The 16,560-nt window shown below is 34.2% G+C and overlaps 2 protein-coding genes across 4 annotated transcripts in view; one reads left to right on the plus strand and one right to left on the minus strand.

Moving 5' to 3' along the window:
- LOC149781851 (arf-GAP with coiled-coil, ANK repeat and PH domain-containing protein 2-like) overlaps window positions 1-16,560 on the minus strand; it is a 211,292-nt gene that overhangs the window by 111,768 nt on the left and 82,964 nt on the right. The gene's annotated exons all lie outside the window — the stretch shown is intronic.
- On the plus strand, window positions 150-13,935 carry LOC149781852 (uncharacterized). Its single transcript, XM_089936040.1, has 2 exons — window positions 150-305; window positions 10,548-13,935. The coding sequence occupies exon 2, from the start codon at window positions 10,637-10,639 to the stop codon at window positions 12,776-12,778; it is 2,142 nt and encodes a 713-aa protein (XP_089792166.1). The 5' UTR covers window positions 150-305; window positions 10,548-10,636; the 3' UTR covers window positions 12,779-13,935.

The following is a 16,560-nucleotide window of genomic DNA, read 5'->3' on the forward strand; positions in this document are numbered from 1 at the left end:
CTGTTCCTAGGAAATTATTGACAAAAGGAATAGCATAAAGCCTGATCAATCAGATCAAGGCCTAAACTCTGTGGCAGGTTTCCCAGTACTAGGATAGACTTAAGCATCTATTTAAGAACATGTGACCTCTGTGTGGGTGCATAGGGTAGCTTGACTGTCTGCATCTTAGCCATATAACTGTATATACCTTACCTCTGGATTAAGCCACTCACAGTCATAAAACTAGAAGTGGTGCTGTACTGTTGTTCTTGTTTATGCATGAGGACTTATGTTGTGGAAGAAGAGTTTTGTGAAATGTGAATAAGGTAATTCTAACCTACTGCAAACTTAAAAAAAAAATATTTGAGTGTTTGAGATATTTTCATAATAATTATTAAGTACTTGATGCAAAACATTAAGGTCTTATTGGGGGACCAATGTGATGAAATAAACAATAACATAAAACTTATGTCAAAATCTATTCAGTAGTTTTTGGAAAATACAAAGTAATTAAATCAAAGAAAGGAAAATGGCCTTGTAATCATAAATAGGCAAAATACTTTTAAAGAAAATTGTCAGAAAAAATGTTATATTTTTAAATATAATGTAATTAATGTGCTTAGGACAGCTCAATTTTTTAAAGGTCAAAATAATACGCTGGATTCTATGAAGACATTTACATGTATTTATCACTCTGAATGAAGTTTTACAGTTCATAGTTTAATTTAATTTTACATATCAAAGTCATTAGTTTCAGTAAATATATACAAATAAGTTACACATCAATGATACAAATAATTCCAAATGATTTACATGAGAAAGCATAATAGGAAGGCGTTACTATGGAAATTCACTTTTGTTATTAAAAAGGCTTAATCATTGCTGTAATAATTTCTCTAGCATTAAATGTTGATTTAGCAATTTGGCTAATTTTGCCTTTCATTTTAAAATATATACTTGCTTATACATTTAGCCCTACTCCAAAAACTGCAAAGATCCAGATCTGACGTCGCTTAATGCACCAGCAGATCTGGGACTGTGCAGTTTGTTAGGAGCAATCAGTAGAACAAACAACAGTGACCCTATCTACTAATGCATTATACTAAGGCAGATCAGGATCTTTGTTATTTGCAGTTTGATTTGATTTGTAAGCAAGAATATATGGTAGTTACTGCTAGTATATATGCAGTAATCAGCCTGTTTTTGTTTATGATATGCATGGATCTTGTAAATTGTTAGCACAGCAGAAAGCTTCACTAGATATGTTTTATCATTATAGTTATTATTATTATTATTATTATTAATGGCTCATTTCATGCCTAATGCAGTGAGGTCACATACACAGCATTTTTTTAAAATAAAAAAAAAACATTAAATGACAGGACTCTAAGTTCATAAGTTTGTATGTGTTTTCTTGTAAGAAAATAGGGGGGGCCCGAGTGGCCGAGTGGTCTAAAGCGTTCTCCATTATGGATCACTGCCATCTCACCTCTGTCTGCGTGGGTTCAAGTCTCAGATTCGGCCAGTGTGGGTATGTGAGAAAGCTTGCCAGTAGCTTCTCGTGGGTCGGTGGTTCTTTCCGAGGTTTTTCCGGGTTCTTCCTCCACCATTAATACTGTCCGCCATGTATAGCTTATCGTGTGCTGAAAAATGGTATTAAACCCCACAACAACAACAACAACAGTAAGAAAATTGCTTTGCAAATGTTCTTTTTCTGATAAATTGCATAACAAAGCAGAAAATGTATGCCTTAAATACTATTTGTTATGCAATACATATCAACTTCTGTGAATTATTTTTATTTCTAAAGAGTGTTTATCTTATACATTTTATGTAAAACCTGTGTTTTTTAGTCTATCCGTTTTTTTAACCTTCACCTTTTCAATTATTATGACCACAGCTTCACTTTTGATAGCTAAGATTTTAGTGTGGAAAAACGTTGGGGTCTTGCTTGAATGGTCACTTCCATTTATGTCATTTCTTACATGGTTTCTGCTGCTTGTTTTCACTTTGACAGAGTTATGGGTCTTTACCTTCCTAGTGTCATAAAGATGTCTTAAATTTTTATGACAGCTTGGCCTTGAAACAACTTAACAAGGATACAGATAGGTTTGGCTTTAAACAGATTTGCATTATCTCCATTTTTAATGGTGCATTTAATTTGAACAAGCTCTGGTAATATCTGTATAAAGTATAATAGTACCACACTATGACACTGTTCATGTCAGCCATAAGTGGACCAACCAAATCACTTATCCAGCCTGCTCCTGGAGAAAGCTGCCTATGCCAGTTATGATGTTAGGTCACCTAATATTGAGATACAGTAGAACCTGTCCTGAAAGACCATCCCATCTGCCAAAATACTATGATCTCTTAATACAAGTGGTCTCTCATTACAGGTTATGATATAATGAATCTCTGCTCTGAGGATCTGGTCGCTCAAGACAGGTGGTCTTTCAAGACAGGTTTCACTGTATTTGACACATATCATATGTACCTCCTTGCAAGTCAAAATGCAAATGTACAGACCCATTGCACTATCAATTACTTAAAACCAACATGCTCACAAAAAAATGCTTTCAGTACAGGACCCAGCCCACTTTTTAGTAACTGGGGCAGCCTTTTATAGAGACAACTCCTGCAAGAACAGAGCAAATCCTTGACTCTATGACCCGTCCATCACTATTATTGGGAAAGATTTTATCCACTGAAGCTAATGTTAGAATCTTTGGAATACTGGCCTAAGCATGTAAAGAATAGGCTTGGTAGAATAGAGAGTGACAAGAGCATGATTAATGCTTGGTAGGTTGAAAGAGGACAAGCTTGATGAGAGTCTCTCAAGAGATTATTTATTGCTTCAGACATCTTATGCATATCAATTAACCTTAGCACAGTTTGTCTGTGACTGATGCAGAACCAAAAGTAAAGAGCACAACTCAGATCTTTTATCACCAGTGGCTGCCTGTGCCAAGACTTCCTCATTTTTCATGAGTATGCATAAACAAAAATATATAATTAGCAAAATGTACAATCTCCTACACATCAATGAAAGTGCCCATTTTATTGATCTAAAAGTGACAACAACTTTTATTGGTTCATTCAAATAGTGTGAAAGGTCACACAGAGTCACAACAGCAAAACAAATTAACTCATTGGTTAAGCTGCATATTTATGAGAAAAATGAAAATTTCCACGTATGTACATGGCCATAGGTAATAAGAGTGTGTAGTGATGTATCACATAACATGACTAATGACTGGGGCCTATCAAAGCAAATGGACAAAGCCTAAATGAGGCATGTTTGCATGATGGGTTGGCTATTTCCATTTATCATTTTAAGAAAAACTATCATTACATATCATGTGCTTGACTTTTCAAAAACAAAAAGTATGTACTTGCTTTTTTGTTGTTCTGAATGTAATTAGTATATGACAATCATAAGTGAAAACAACTTCCACTACCACCGGAAACAACCTTTTAGAAATGCACTGTTCAGAGTATGGTGTGTAGTGAAGCTCAAAAGTAGTTTACTTTGATCTCTTTGACTAATGCAGTAAAAGTCTGGTGTAATAAACGAGATTTAAGCATTATTTCAGCAAGTACTCAGGTCAGTAAGGTAATATGCTTAGATGTCCATCCATATATCACTTCAAAGGAAACCCTTTATTCTGTTAAGTACTTGTTGAGTTTTTTGAGCTATTACTGGGTAATTTATCATCAGCTAGTTTTTGTGACCAACTTGTTTTTCTTAAGAAGCCACACCAGATACAGCTCCTTATTCTTTGTTGTAGTCTCACTACATTAAGCATAAATTAAAGAAAGTCCAAAGAACTTCCATCTATATTATAAATATTGATGGGAGATATTCTGTAAAGAAGGATTTGAGCTAGAAAAGGAGATTAATTGAAATATGGTATTTAATTAAGGCATGTAAATGGGAAGATGCCTCTAAATATAGACCCAAATGGCAAACTACATGCCTGATTCTTCTGATATCTACGGTAGGCATAGCCTCACACATGTCCAAGCCTAAATAAGTAATCAAAACCATGTCTTGAAGTATAAGCCCAAAGTTTCCACCTATCATCAAAAAATCTAATTTGATACAAATCATGTCTAAATGAAATCAAACCAGTCAAAGGATTTTAGGTCAAACTTAACAATTATACATATCAATGTTGAGTATCAGACAATTTTACTGGACTTTTTGATCACACATAGAAAGTAGTCTTTATACAGTGATTAGCTATCGAGACAACCAATTATTAAGATAAAATTTTGGTCTCCTGCTAAGTATGAATAATCCATTTTTTTTTTTACTGAAGTGTGAAAATTGGGGTCTGGTGTACAGTATGGCTAATCCATGTTTTACTGTAGTGTGAAAATTGGGGTCTGGTGTACAGTATAGCCAATCCATGTTTTAATGTGTGAAAACTGAGGTCTGATGTACAGTATGGTTAATCCATGTTTTACTGTAGTGTGAAAATTGGGGTCTGGTGTACAGTATAGCCAATCCATGTTTTAATGTGTAAAAACTGGGGTCTGATGTACAGTATGGTTAATCCATGTTTTACTGTAGTGTGAAAATTGGGGTCTGGTGTACAGTATAGCCAATCCATGTTTTAATGTGTGAAAACTGGGGTCTGATGTACAGTATGGTTAATCCATGTTTTACTGTAGTGTGAACATTGGGGTCTGGTGTACAGTATAGCCAATCCATGTTTTAATGTGTGAAAACTGGGGTCTGGTGTACAGTATGGTTAATCCATGTTTGACTGTAATGGGAAGACTTGGGTCTGGCGTACAGATATAACTGTTACAGAAGCTACAAAAGGTTCATTATTTTACAATGGATGCAAGGTTATACCTTGTAAATAGTTCTGTATGAACTCAGTTCACATCACAAATACTTTGAAAAAGTATCATAAACCAAAACAAATTTCCAATGACAGACAGAGGCAATATATCATTCTTTCTTCACTTTCTCATTAGACACATGCCTAAAGAAAGATTAATACCATGAAGTGAAGAAAAAAAAAAAAAAAAAAACCAGGGCAGGACAAGGTTTATGCAAGGGTAAGATATCTTGCCCTCAGAGCAGCCTTTGGTGTTTTAATAGCCTTGCTATATAAACAGCACAATATTTATATAAGATAAGTTAACCAATGCACACTAACTGATGAAAGGCAATATATATCTGGTACAGAAAAAAGATAGCCTGCTAAGTACATTATGATCTGATGTATTATTGTATGAGATACAAAAAAAACCTCTGATCATGTGGTTAAGTAATTTTTTACTGGTCGATGTACCCATATTTGTAGACTCGAGTTTCATTTTTGTCTTCGAGACAAATGTGAGGCATAGCATGAAGTTTTCGGTGTCACGTCAAGTCAATGTTCAAGTTTTTTTGCAAGCCCATAATTCCCCAAAAAGCAAGATACCATATACCACAGACCTTTATTTTTAAAATCTGTCTCCTGGTCTGATTTACTAGCAAGATTTTATTTTCAAATGCATCTGCACTCTCATCTTAAATTATCTGGATGCAATTATCAAATGGAAAAGAAACTGATAAATGACATCTGTTTGTTTCTGTATGAGTTTAATGTCATTTGTCAATACATGATAGGCTATACATGGTGGCCAATATATTTGGTGAAAAGAAGAACTAGGGAACACCCCAGCAAGAACCACCAACCCACAGGGAGTTACTGGCAAGCTTTCTCACATACCGACATTGGCCAAGCCAAGACTTGAACTCATGTGGACAGAAGTGAGATATAAGTGAGCTGTAAAGACAAGCACCTCTGACCAATCAACAAATTGGGGCCCTGATAAATGAGAATGAGTAATAATGTAATTGAGAGGAAACAAAATACTGACACACTTGGAACTCTTCAATGAAATTTTTTTTGGGATAAAACTTTAATAAACAAGTTGGATAACTGTAAAATAAAATTTTCTTTTTAAATGCGACTATCCTGAGAATGAAAACGAGAGCTCTGGCATTATGATTTAATATCAATCAACATCGTCCTATTACTTACTATCTTCTAAAATAAAGCCAATTCAATGTAAATAACATCTGGGACTGAAATATTTCTTGGCTCAACCCAACTACTGGTAGCTTCAATTTTGCTGACACTGCTCATTCCAGTATCAATAAACACCATTAACTAATATAATCCAGGTAATCTTTTGATGTAAACCATGTGATCCTTTCACTGCCAGTTGCTTTAACCTATATGAAAAAGGCTCATTGCTAGACTGAATCCAATGTGCCTTTCACACATTCCAATATTAGTCTTGCTTTTTCAGCCAGATTCCGATCCCTGGACCTCCCTTACCTAATAATAATACAGCCATTCAATTTATATCATCTATTACAAACCAGAGAGAATTAAATTTCTTTTTCCAAGTCTCATAAAGTCAAAACTTAATGAAAAATTAATTAGTTAATTGTAGGCATAGGCCAGTAAATCTCCCTTCTAAACAATAAATGCTGTGTAATTGAAATTTAAATTGGATTCATTTATGCCTTTACCCCATTTTCACTTGAAATAAACGCTGGAGTTTATCTAACTGTACTGAAATGCAAACTTCAACAATAATGTGTGACAATGTTGGAAAGTTCATGAACTAATTTAAATTTATTTATGAGAACACTGATAGAACTCAATAATATACAACAATTAGCACTAATTATTTAGAATCTATGCTAAGGTGTAATTTCGTTTTCCAGCAATTTGGAAAATATATTTACTGTCAACTGTCAAACATAAGCTGCAATTAGGAATTGTCTACACAGTGATTGTGCAAAGAAATCTCACTTAATATATCTTGTATGTCTGTCCTAATTTCTCCACATGTACATATTTTTTGTATGTGTGTAGGTAGGTAGGTCTGTAGGTCTATGCTATTTTAAGTTTTTAAAGATGCTATTCTTTGGAATGTTTAGGGTCACTAAATCCAAAAGTCTGAATTAATAAAAGTACAGAGTGGGTGGCAATTACAAGATAAGAGTTTGCTATTCAAACCATGAGAATCCATTGTAGACGACTAGACCTCCTTATTCAAACTCCTACTGCTTAATCTTCCTCTTCATTGATTCACATGTTGCACACACTGAGTCACTATCTAAAGAGCAGGTCAATTAGGTATAAAACACTCATTTTAAAATTCTAGAAATGCTACAACAATTGGCCAAAATAAGCTCGAGATTGTATGGAATGACAAATGCCCCTCAAAATTAAGCCATGAGTTTCAATCTGCCCTCATATAGAACCCTATCAGTAACATCACACAGTGTACTGAAAAATATAACAGAATTTGAAATCATCTGTTTCATTTCTTAAACCAGATTGGTCCTGGTGATATTTCTTGTTAAATATATTTGCGAGATTAATTGAAATGTGATGCAAAAATCTAACTCTGATATAAAAAAAACCACATCCTGCAAGTGTGTTTGCAATAAAAATCAGTTTGTGTAACTCTACAGATGGCATTTAATAAGTACCATGTCAGACATTACTGTGTGATTATTTGTTACAATATGCAGCATATTTTAACATCAGGTCAAAATGAAAATCAAAGGAAATGGATCATGACCTTGGAAAAAATCAGACCTCACTAAATGTACTAAAATCTTGGAATATTTTCTAAGATTTCACAAACTGACACTAAAAATATCACAAGTCATACAAAATTTAGCTTTCTTACTGTTATTTTTATCTACTGTATTTCACTTCATTTTAGTTAGTGGCTAATGAGAGCCTATTAAAATTGTTGTACCCTACACAACACTTTTCTTTTTTGTTTTTGTTGGTTTTAATTAACACATTATTAACCATATCATGCTGAGTTTTTCTCAAGGACACACTGTGGTAGCTGACCCAGTCTGGCCTTGGCAGGTACTGAACATGTGAGCATTGGATTACAAGTCTGATGCTCTACCAAATGAGCTACTGCATAAAACGTACATCCTAACGATCGTATCATACCTTAGTATAATATGGTTACGTTTATGAAGCAGGACTATTCAATGATGAAACTGAACAGCATTACAAAGAGTGACAAGTCTTCACTTGATAAACAGTTACTGCTAACCTATTAAAGCAATAATCACTCAGTATAACTGTTTAACTGTACAGCATTTTGTTTCCTTGCAACATATATTATCTTTGGGCCATATGAATCACTGACATTAAAACTGATGCCTTCCTTATATAAATTTCTGAATTGCCAATGGCAAAACTATAATTAATTCACACTGTAATGAATTTTCTTTTCATGTAAGTAACAATATATCTTGACAAATTAAATACTGCTTCACATCAAACCATCTAAAGCAGCCACGTGCAAAGAAAGACCACCTGTGTAAAAAGACACAGTTCCACAGGTCTCGTGTATAAATAATACAAACTGACTGTCATATAAACATGCAAAACACCTGCTGGGAAAAACATATTGCCCCTTAAGTGGTACAGAGTTTTCAGAAATTGAAAAAGTGGTAAAACAGCACTTTATTCTTCAGACATCCCATTAACAATAATATGCTGGAAGTACTGTATATGCTTTCAATTAATAGGAAATGTACTGGGTATACATTTTTTTTTAAGGCATCAAATTTGTCTCAAAAAGTCAGTCATGTGGTGATCTTGAGCCTTTAAAGGGTGTGATAAAGGTTGTAGGAGCAATATTAGTTAGGGTCAAGTCTGGCTAATTAATTAAGGTACCAACCATATAATTTTCCAAGTAGTGGGGGTCCAAAGATTTTCTTTTGAACCTAGATATTATTTTTCTATTTACCTCAAGATAATTTTTTGTTATTTCGAAAAAAATTTCCAACAATTCAAAGCAGGAATACGTTTTAATCTAACTGGCAGGCCATAAAGTTTTGTTTTTTTTTTTATTTAAAAAAGTCCCAAGCACCTTCTGCCAGGAAAATTACATTTGATTCCTACAAGAGAAAGCTAGTCATTATAACTTATTTGATGATAGTGACTGTCTGAAATTTTTTTCTTGTAAAAGTGAAGTAGATTAATGTTAATCCACATTTAAACATCACCCACAATGATTTTCGAGGGGGGGGGGGGCACGGGGGCCTATAATGCCCATGTAAGTATATCTGTTAATTGTGGCAATGAAAAAATAGCTTTACATGCCTCATATGGTACTATAGAAGCATATAGCCTTATTTCAGCATTAACATTTACCATATATACTCACTTATTAGGACAAGTCAAACAACAAAGAACATAATGAGTACAATGGGCCTGCAGATCAAGATATACGTTGTTATTCTAATGATTACTCCTGACAACTTGCACAGACCCAGATCTGCCAGCACATTATGCAAAGGCAAATCTATGTCTGTGAAGTCTGAAGGTTGGATTTGATTTATAAGTGAGTATTATGATAGCTAGATTTACACATAAATTGATTGAGATTTCAATTATAGATCAATAGTGTGCTTCAAATACATTTGTCAGTTTAGCGGATGACCAGGTATCTAGACAAATCCATATCTAAATGGAACGAATAAATGATGATTTACAGTACAGATAATGTCTATCTCACCTCTCCATAATTAGTGAAAATTATACTTTGTTTTTAGTATTACAAAATTCATTTTCACAATTTTTTTCATCAAATATTTAAAAAGAATTGTATTTTCATGAATTTAATAACCTCTATGTATCTGCCATGCTTTTATGCTTGTGAAAATTTAATGAGGAACTGTATTATAAAGACTTCATTATTCACCAGAGTAAAAAAATATCAAAAGTTTTATCTTGCCTTTATTTGATTGTCGCATACGATTTTTAAAACAAAGACATTTTTCCTTCAGTTTTCTTTCATATTCAAATTCGGGGCAAGTGACAAAATCTCTCCTTGCCAAGTGAAAATCTGTTTGTCAATGGGAAGTATTTTTTTAAAAACAGTAATCTTAAACATACACTAATCTTGTACGCTACAATTTACCATGCAGACCTTTATGTGCCTGCACTAGGTGAAAGTAAACAGACACTTGTTATGAGTCACTGTTGAATCAACAAAAAGCTAAGTGTCTGCACAATTTACCTACATTTGATGTTAACAGCTGACAGCATGCAAAAGAAAAAAAGATAAAAAAAGTGGCAAGACATTACTAAGCATACCAATGTTCAAACCAATTAATTTAATCCAGAAATTTAGATTTTAATCAAAAGATATGTAACTTCCCAATTCTGAGGCAATTTTACTTCATTACACATGGGTATAAATCCATGCCAAAAACAAATTCAGGATTTAGGGTTTAAGTTTTAAAACCAACCAGATGGGTGAGAAAGGAAGTCTATTCACTGTAATCTTTCAAAACATGAAACTGTTTGAGGAGAATAATTTTACCATTTTTGATTAGAAACAATACCTGAAAATTCTAATACTTTAAAACTAAGTAAATCTTCATAATAATTCAAGTTGAAAAGCCAGAAATTTATCAAAATTTAGAGTTCAAAACACATAAATCTTCTAGAACAACATTTATTACATATCTATACTAAATCTATACTTCTTCATTCCAGAGAGAAATTATTTCCATCAGCCATTGTAAGTGACAATGTGGAACTAAAAGAAGAATATTCATCAAACCAGATTTTAAAAAAATTCAAAGATGGCCAGTGAAAGAGCACCAGTCTGCATTATTATTCTCTTGATATTCATAGTGTCTCAGTCTGTTTTGACCTGTCCCTCTGAATGCCAGACATGTAAAGGAGGGACTGTAAGATGTCCTGGGATAGGTCTTAGACAACCACCTCCAAGTATGCCTGATGACACAGTACTTGTTGACTTAACTGGAAATGACATCATGTCATTGAATCAGAACAGCTTTGCTGGACTTTCAAATGTGCAGTCCTTAAGGTTGCCAGGCAACAAATTGACATCACTCAAGGCCTTGACCTTCAAAGCTATGCCATCAGTGATGAGCCTGGATCTTTCACAGAATCATATAGCTTTAATTGATGACAAGGCCTTTAGTGGCCTTCAAGAGCTCCTCACCCTTTCCCTTACTGGGAATCAACTGACGTCAATTGGTGGATTTTTATATGAACTGCCCATGTTGCATAATTTGCGCCTAATGAACAATATGATTGGATCTATTGGAAAAGATGACTTCAAGAATAATGAACAGGTAAAAATGTTGGACATCAGTAACAACAAAATTTCAACAATACATAGTGAAGCATTTGCAAAACTGAAAATGCTACGGTACTTAATTTTGACCTCCAATCCTATTGTTTCTGTACCAGATCTTACTTTCACCAGTGACATGCTTCAACTTGTGGATTTTTCAAACTGTATACTGCAGGCTGTGCCCAAAGCCATGCCCTCCTGTGTTAGTGATTTTAGACTTGGCTTCAATGAAATATCAGAACTAAAAGTGGATGATTTTAAGGGAATGACTAACCTCAGATTGCTTACCATAAATGACAATAAAATTGGAAACATTGAGCACCGTACATTTTGGAACTTGACAAATCTGAAAGAAATCTGGCTGACCCGAAACCAAATGGTTTATATACCAAGAGGAATTCCTGCAAATGTAGAGAAACTCTATATGGATTCAAACATGGTTTTTGAGCTTGAACACATGATGTTTCCAGTTAATTCAAAGCTCGAGCTTTTAACATTAGAAATGAACACAATCAGAAGAGTTGACCCTGAGTTCTTGAAGGATCTTAGGAATCTGAGGGACCTGAATCTTCAAGGGAATAAAATTTCCAAAATCGAAGCCAACACATTCAACGACTTGCCTTACCTTGAAAATCTAAAGTTAACACAAAATCCAATTCAGACCATTGATAACAAAGCATTTAATGTCCTTCCCAACCTTACTACCTTGGCCATGGCCGAGATATATTATCCCCAAGAAGATGGTCCACAGATTTTACAAGAAAACATCCTTGCAGCAATGCCAAGACTAGAAATTCTTGACCTGTCTACAAGTCATTACTTGGCTGAAAGTCTTCTTAAGATCATTTCTTCACCTGACACACAACCAATTCCTTCCATCAAAATCATCAAACTACAATATAGTGACCTAAAGACACTTACTCCCAACTTCCGACAAGTTTTCCCTAGTATTACTAGTGTTCTTCTTGATGGCAACATGTGGTCATGTGACACAAATCTTATGTGGCTGAGAGACTGGATGCAACAGGAAACTGTACATTTCTACACTAATGAAGAACCTGTATGCCACAGTCCACAACAACTGATGGGTAGACCAATCAAATCTTTGAAAGATTCAGACTTTTCTGAGCCACAGAGCCAAAACGTTCCAAAAGAAGGCAAAATGGCTCCTGTACAACTGCCTCCAGTTCCAGAAGACACTGCAACAGATGTGAAAGACAGCCCAGTGCTGAGTGTCAAGGGATCTAAGCAAGAAACAGCAAAATCCTACAAAGCAACTAGAGTCATCATAAGGGGTAAAAAAAAACCTGATAATCCAACTCAGCAATCAGATGTATCTCAAGTGATCCCTGACAGAAAAGTTGCTGTTCCAGGCCAAGCACAGTCAGACAAACCTGAGAATCAGAAACAAAACAGAAAACAACGCAAAGGAAAAAAGAATCGTGAAAAGAGGCAAAAAAGTGGAAAGACAGGCAGACAAAGAAAACATAAAATTGGCAAAGAGGAAAGAAGTTGTAATTTGGATGAAAATGGTATTGTAAAGTGTCAAAAGAAGCAAGAAAGAAAGGAAAAGATAAAGGCAGATTCCACTTCAGCCATGAACAAGAGAAAAAATGTCTAGATCTGACAATTTTTTAGCTTCTACTGGCTAGCACTTTGGCTGTAGAAGTTTAGCATGCTTTATAAAGGATGGTCATAGGTTACAGAAAGATTTTAGCAGCACTGTAATAATGAACAACTTAATATTGTAGAAGCATATCTTGTTCTAGACCAGGCACATGCAACCTACAGCCCACAACCTGGTTTTATTTGATTATTTATATCACAGGGGTATGGCTTTAAATATTGCTTGTCCATCATGTGCCCTGGAGGAAGTTTCACATGCCTGTTCTAGACTCAAATGATATAAATCTAGTTGTACTGGAATGTTGCAACATGACTCATGGTTGTTTCAAAAATATTACACAATGTTTGTAGCGTAATGTAAACTATCTAACTGATCACCTTCGCTACAGAAAAACTCTGTAACAAATGAATAAATTTTATTAGTAATGTCGAAAAATAATAACTTGGCCCAAAATACAAACAGGTAAAACCCAAGTTATCATGTTTGATATTTATCTCACCTAAAACTGAAATTATATTCAGCAAGACTATCAAACACAGAATAAACACAAAGTAAACATTTTCTGTCAATATCTAGATTGATAAGAAAACCTTAAGTTAACACTACTTTTCTAAAGGAAATAAATGGAAATGTGCCCCCCACCCATAAATATGACTGGTACATTTATTATTTTAAAATATCCTTTATATAAATGCCTCTCTAAAAAGACTAACTCTAGAGAATGGATACAATTTGTGGCCTCAACAGTGGCCAGCAAAGAGATGTGTGCTTGTATTTTAAGTTTATATATACACGTATATATAATATGCACAATGCTTAAAACTTTCAATTCCAAAACAATAAAATTACTTATGGCTTAGCAAAATCAAAAAAGTTTTCATCACTGTTATTATTTCACATTCTTTCATCAAATCAATATTTCAAAGAATGTTATTACCTGCCAATAGGTTTAAATATTTTGCTTATTTACATAATGTGATATAACAAAAATAACATAAAACAGCTGTAATCTACATGTTTGGTGTATCTACATGATATTGGTGTCTTGCAATGTAATATTTTATTGTGGCTTTGCACAAAAAAATGTTTTGTACTAAACTAAATCTGTCTGTTGTGGTAAATATATTAATAAAACAGTGTATGTTTTCAAAGAGTGTTAGAGCTGGTATGTTTTATCTGTTCCCAATAAGCTATTCAACTAATGACCATCAAACATTTGTAGAGGTCAATTCTTAACACAACAATCCCTAGCAACGAGTTAACGTGGCAGGAGGTAGTAGACTACTGCCAAGCTCTGTAGCGTCATGGTCATGCATGATACACTAAAGTGGGTGGTATTATAGAAAGGTAGACAGATGTAGCTCTACAATGATACCAAATAATCTGGAATATCTAGCTGCACTACAAAATACAGATAGAAAAACTTCATTTTTTGGACCCGATTTTTTTCTACCCTAAATTCGCCAGTGGTCGGAATCCAATTTTGTGTCCGGATTTTAGTCTTTTTGGTCTCAGATCTAAGGCAAACTGGTACGAATTGCAAACAGACATGAACCTTTGCAAAAAGTAGGATAAGATGGGCATTCGGAATAAAGAGTGGTCTCATTACAAAAATAATGGCTCCATTTAGCAACAACAAAAAAATCAACAAAAAAATCCAACTTTTACCCTTCTGCTCATGCGCAAGCCAAATAGCCAATGAAAAACGATGTTTCTAACACAACTAGGCAGTATGTTATTGAAAGATCACCTGGGATTTAGTGTTTTCAGATATATTCAGAAACAGCTTTCAAAATGTGTTTACTACTCAATTTCAGGCGAAAATGACAAAAACCTCCAAGGGTTAATGTGTTAAACAGTGCATTTTGATGATGTCACCAAATCTGAATATTCCTTGCATATTTAATCACTTGTACATCAACATTCCACATAAATTACAAATTCAGCCATCCCTTGACGATTTGTAAAAAAAATTTAAAAATCCTTGTTAACACATTAACCCCTAGCGACGAGTTAACATGGCAGGACATAGTAGCCTACTGCCGAGCTCTGTAGCATCATGGTCATGCATGATAACACTAAAGTGGGTGGTATTATAGAAAGGCAGACAGATGTAGCTCTACAATGAAACCAAATAATCTGGATTATCTAGTTGCACTACAAAATACAGATTAAAAAAAACTCATATTCTGGACCTGATTTTTTTCTACCCAAAATTCGCCCGTGGTCGGAATCCGATTTTGTGTCCGGATTTTAGACTTTTTGGTCTCAGATCTAAGGCAAACCGGTATGAACTGCAAACAGAAAGATGAACCTTTGCAAAAAGTAGGATAAGATGGGCACTTGGTATAAAGAGTGGTCTCATTACAAAAATAATGGCTCCGTTTAGCAAAAAAAACTCCAACTTTTACCTTCTGCTCATGCGCGAGCCAAATAGCCCATGAAAAACGATGTTTCTAACACAACTAGGCAGTATGTTATTGAAAGATCACCTGGTATTTGGTATTTTCGGATCTTTTCAGAAATAGCTTTCAAAATGTGTTTCCTACTGGATTTTCAGGCAAAAATGACAAAAACCTCCAAGGGTTAACATGTTAATGGGCTTTTATTGAGGCTTTAACATATTTGTGTACCGCTCCAATGGCCTAGTGGTTGGAGTGTTCACATAGGATGTGGGATGTCGTGGGTTCAAATCCCCCCACCAAGTCATACCAAAGACTTATACAAATGGTACTAACAGCTGCCTCACTATGTGCTCATCATTCAGAGGTTAGTATTAGGCATGATGCTACATGTCTGTGGCATGATGCCCCAGTGCTACACATCACTATAAGCTGCCACACTGCAGACATCGTGGTGATATGACTGAAATCTTTTTAAGGCCACGATAAAAATCCAAAACACACACACATATTTTGCATTAGTTCATTACTAATGTAAAGATGTGAATATGTATTTACATAATTATCTTACGCATACTTGTACCTGAATCAACTATATGTATGAAAAGTAGTAGGTTTACTTTACAAAAGTTGATTGACTTGTCTAATAAGCTACTCAGTGACATCTTAAAAGCGACACAAAACTCTATTAGAATATTGCACATATACAAGTTACATGTAAACAAACACATGTTAACAATGGATTTAATCTCAATAATTTGATTGTTTTAAGCAATTGGGATATCAATATGGATTTTATCTGAGATTGTTGGTATACTGATGTTTAGAAACATGTGAATTGGTAGCTGCATAGTGTTAATTCTTAATCTTGATTATTCAAACATATTATCCATTGAAAAGTTCAAGATATTATTAACACAACAATTTCCAACTGCACTTAAAACTTCCTTATTTATTTATTTATAATATATTTAATAATAATAATAATAATAATAATAACAAGAATAATAGTGATAATGATGATGATCTTAGAATTACACCAGATGACTTATTCTTTTTATCATCTTCATCTTGTTATAGCTACATGTATAATCATCACCACCACTAACCATTACATTCAACATTTTCTCCACAGCCCAAAATGATGCAATCATTACATTATTACATATTATGGCATAATTATGATGTCGCATGCTAGCTGAGTTTATCACTGAGCCATGAACTCTAGGTGAGATTGGATTTAAGTAAATATGATTGCGACGTTTATCTTTCAATGAAAAATATAAATGCTTATAAAAAGTATAGCACTGTAATAACCATGTACGAGAAAATGTTAACTTCCATATCAAGGCTCTCTTCTACAAATAAGGCACA

This window comes from Sinohyriopsis cumingii, chromosome 15, assembly GCF_028554795.1.
Source record: "Sinohyriopsis cumingii isolate HCF-2022 chromosome 15, ASM2855479v2, whole genome shotgun sequence".
Classification (NCBI taxonomy): Eukaryota; Metazoa; Mollusca; class Bivalvia; order Unionida; family Unionidae; genus Sinohyriopsis; species Sinohyriopsis cumingii.

What these genes read in the sequence shown, in the direction of transcription:
- LOC149781852 (XM_089936040.1), top strand. Translation starts at nt 10,637, where the DNA reads ATGGCCAGTGAAAGAGCACCAGTCTGCATTATTATTCTCTTGATATTC.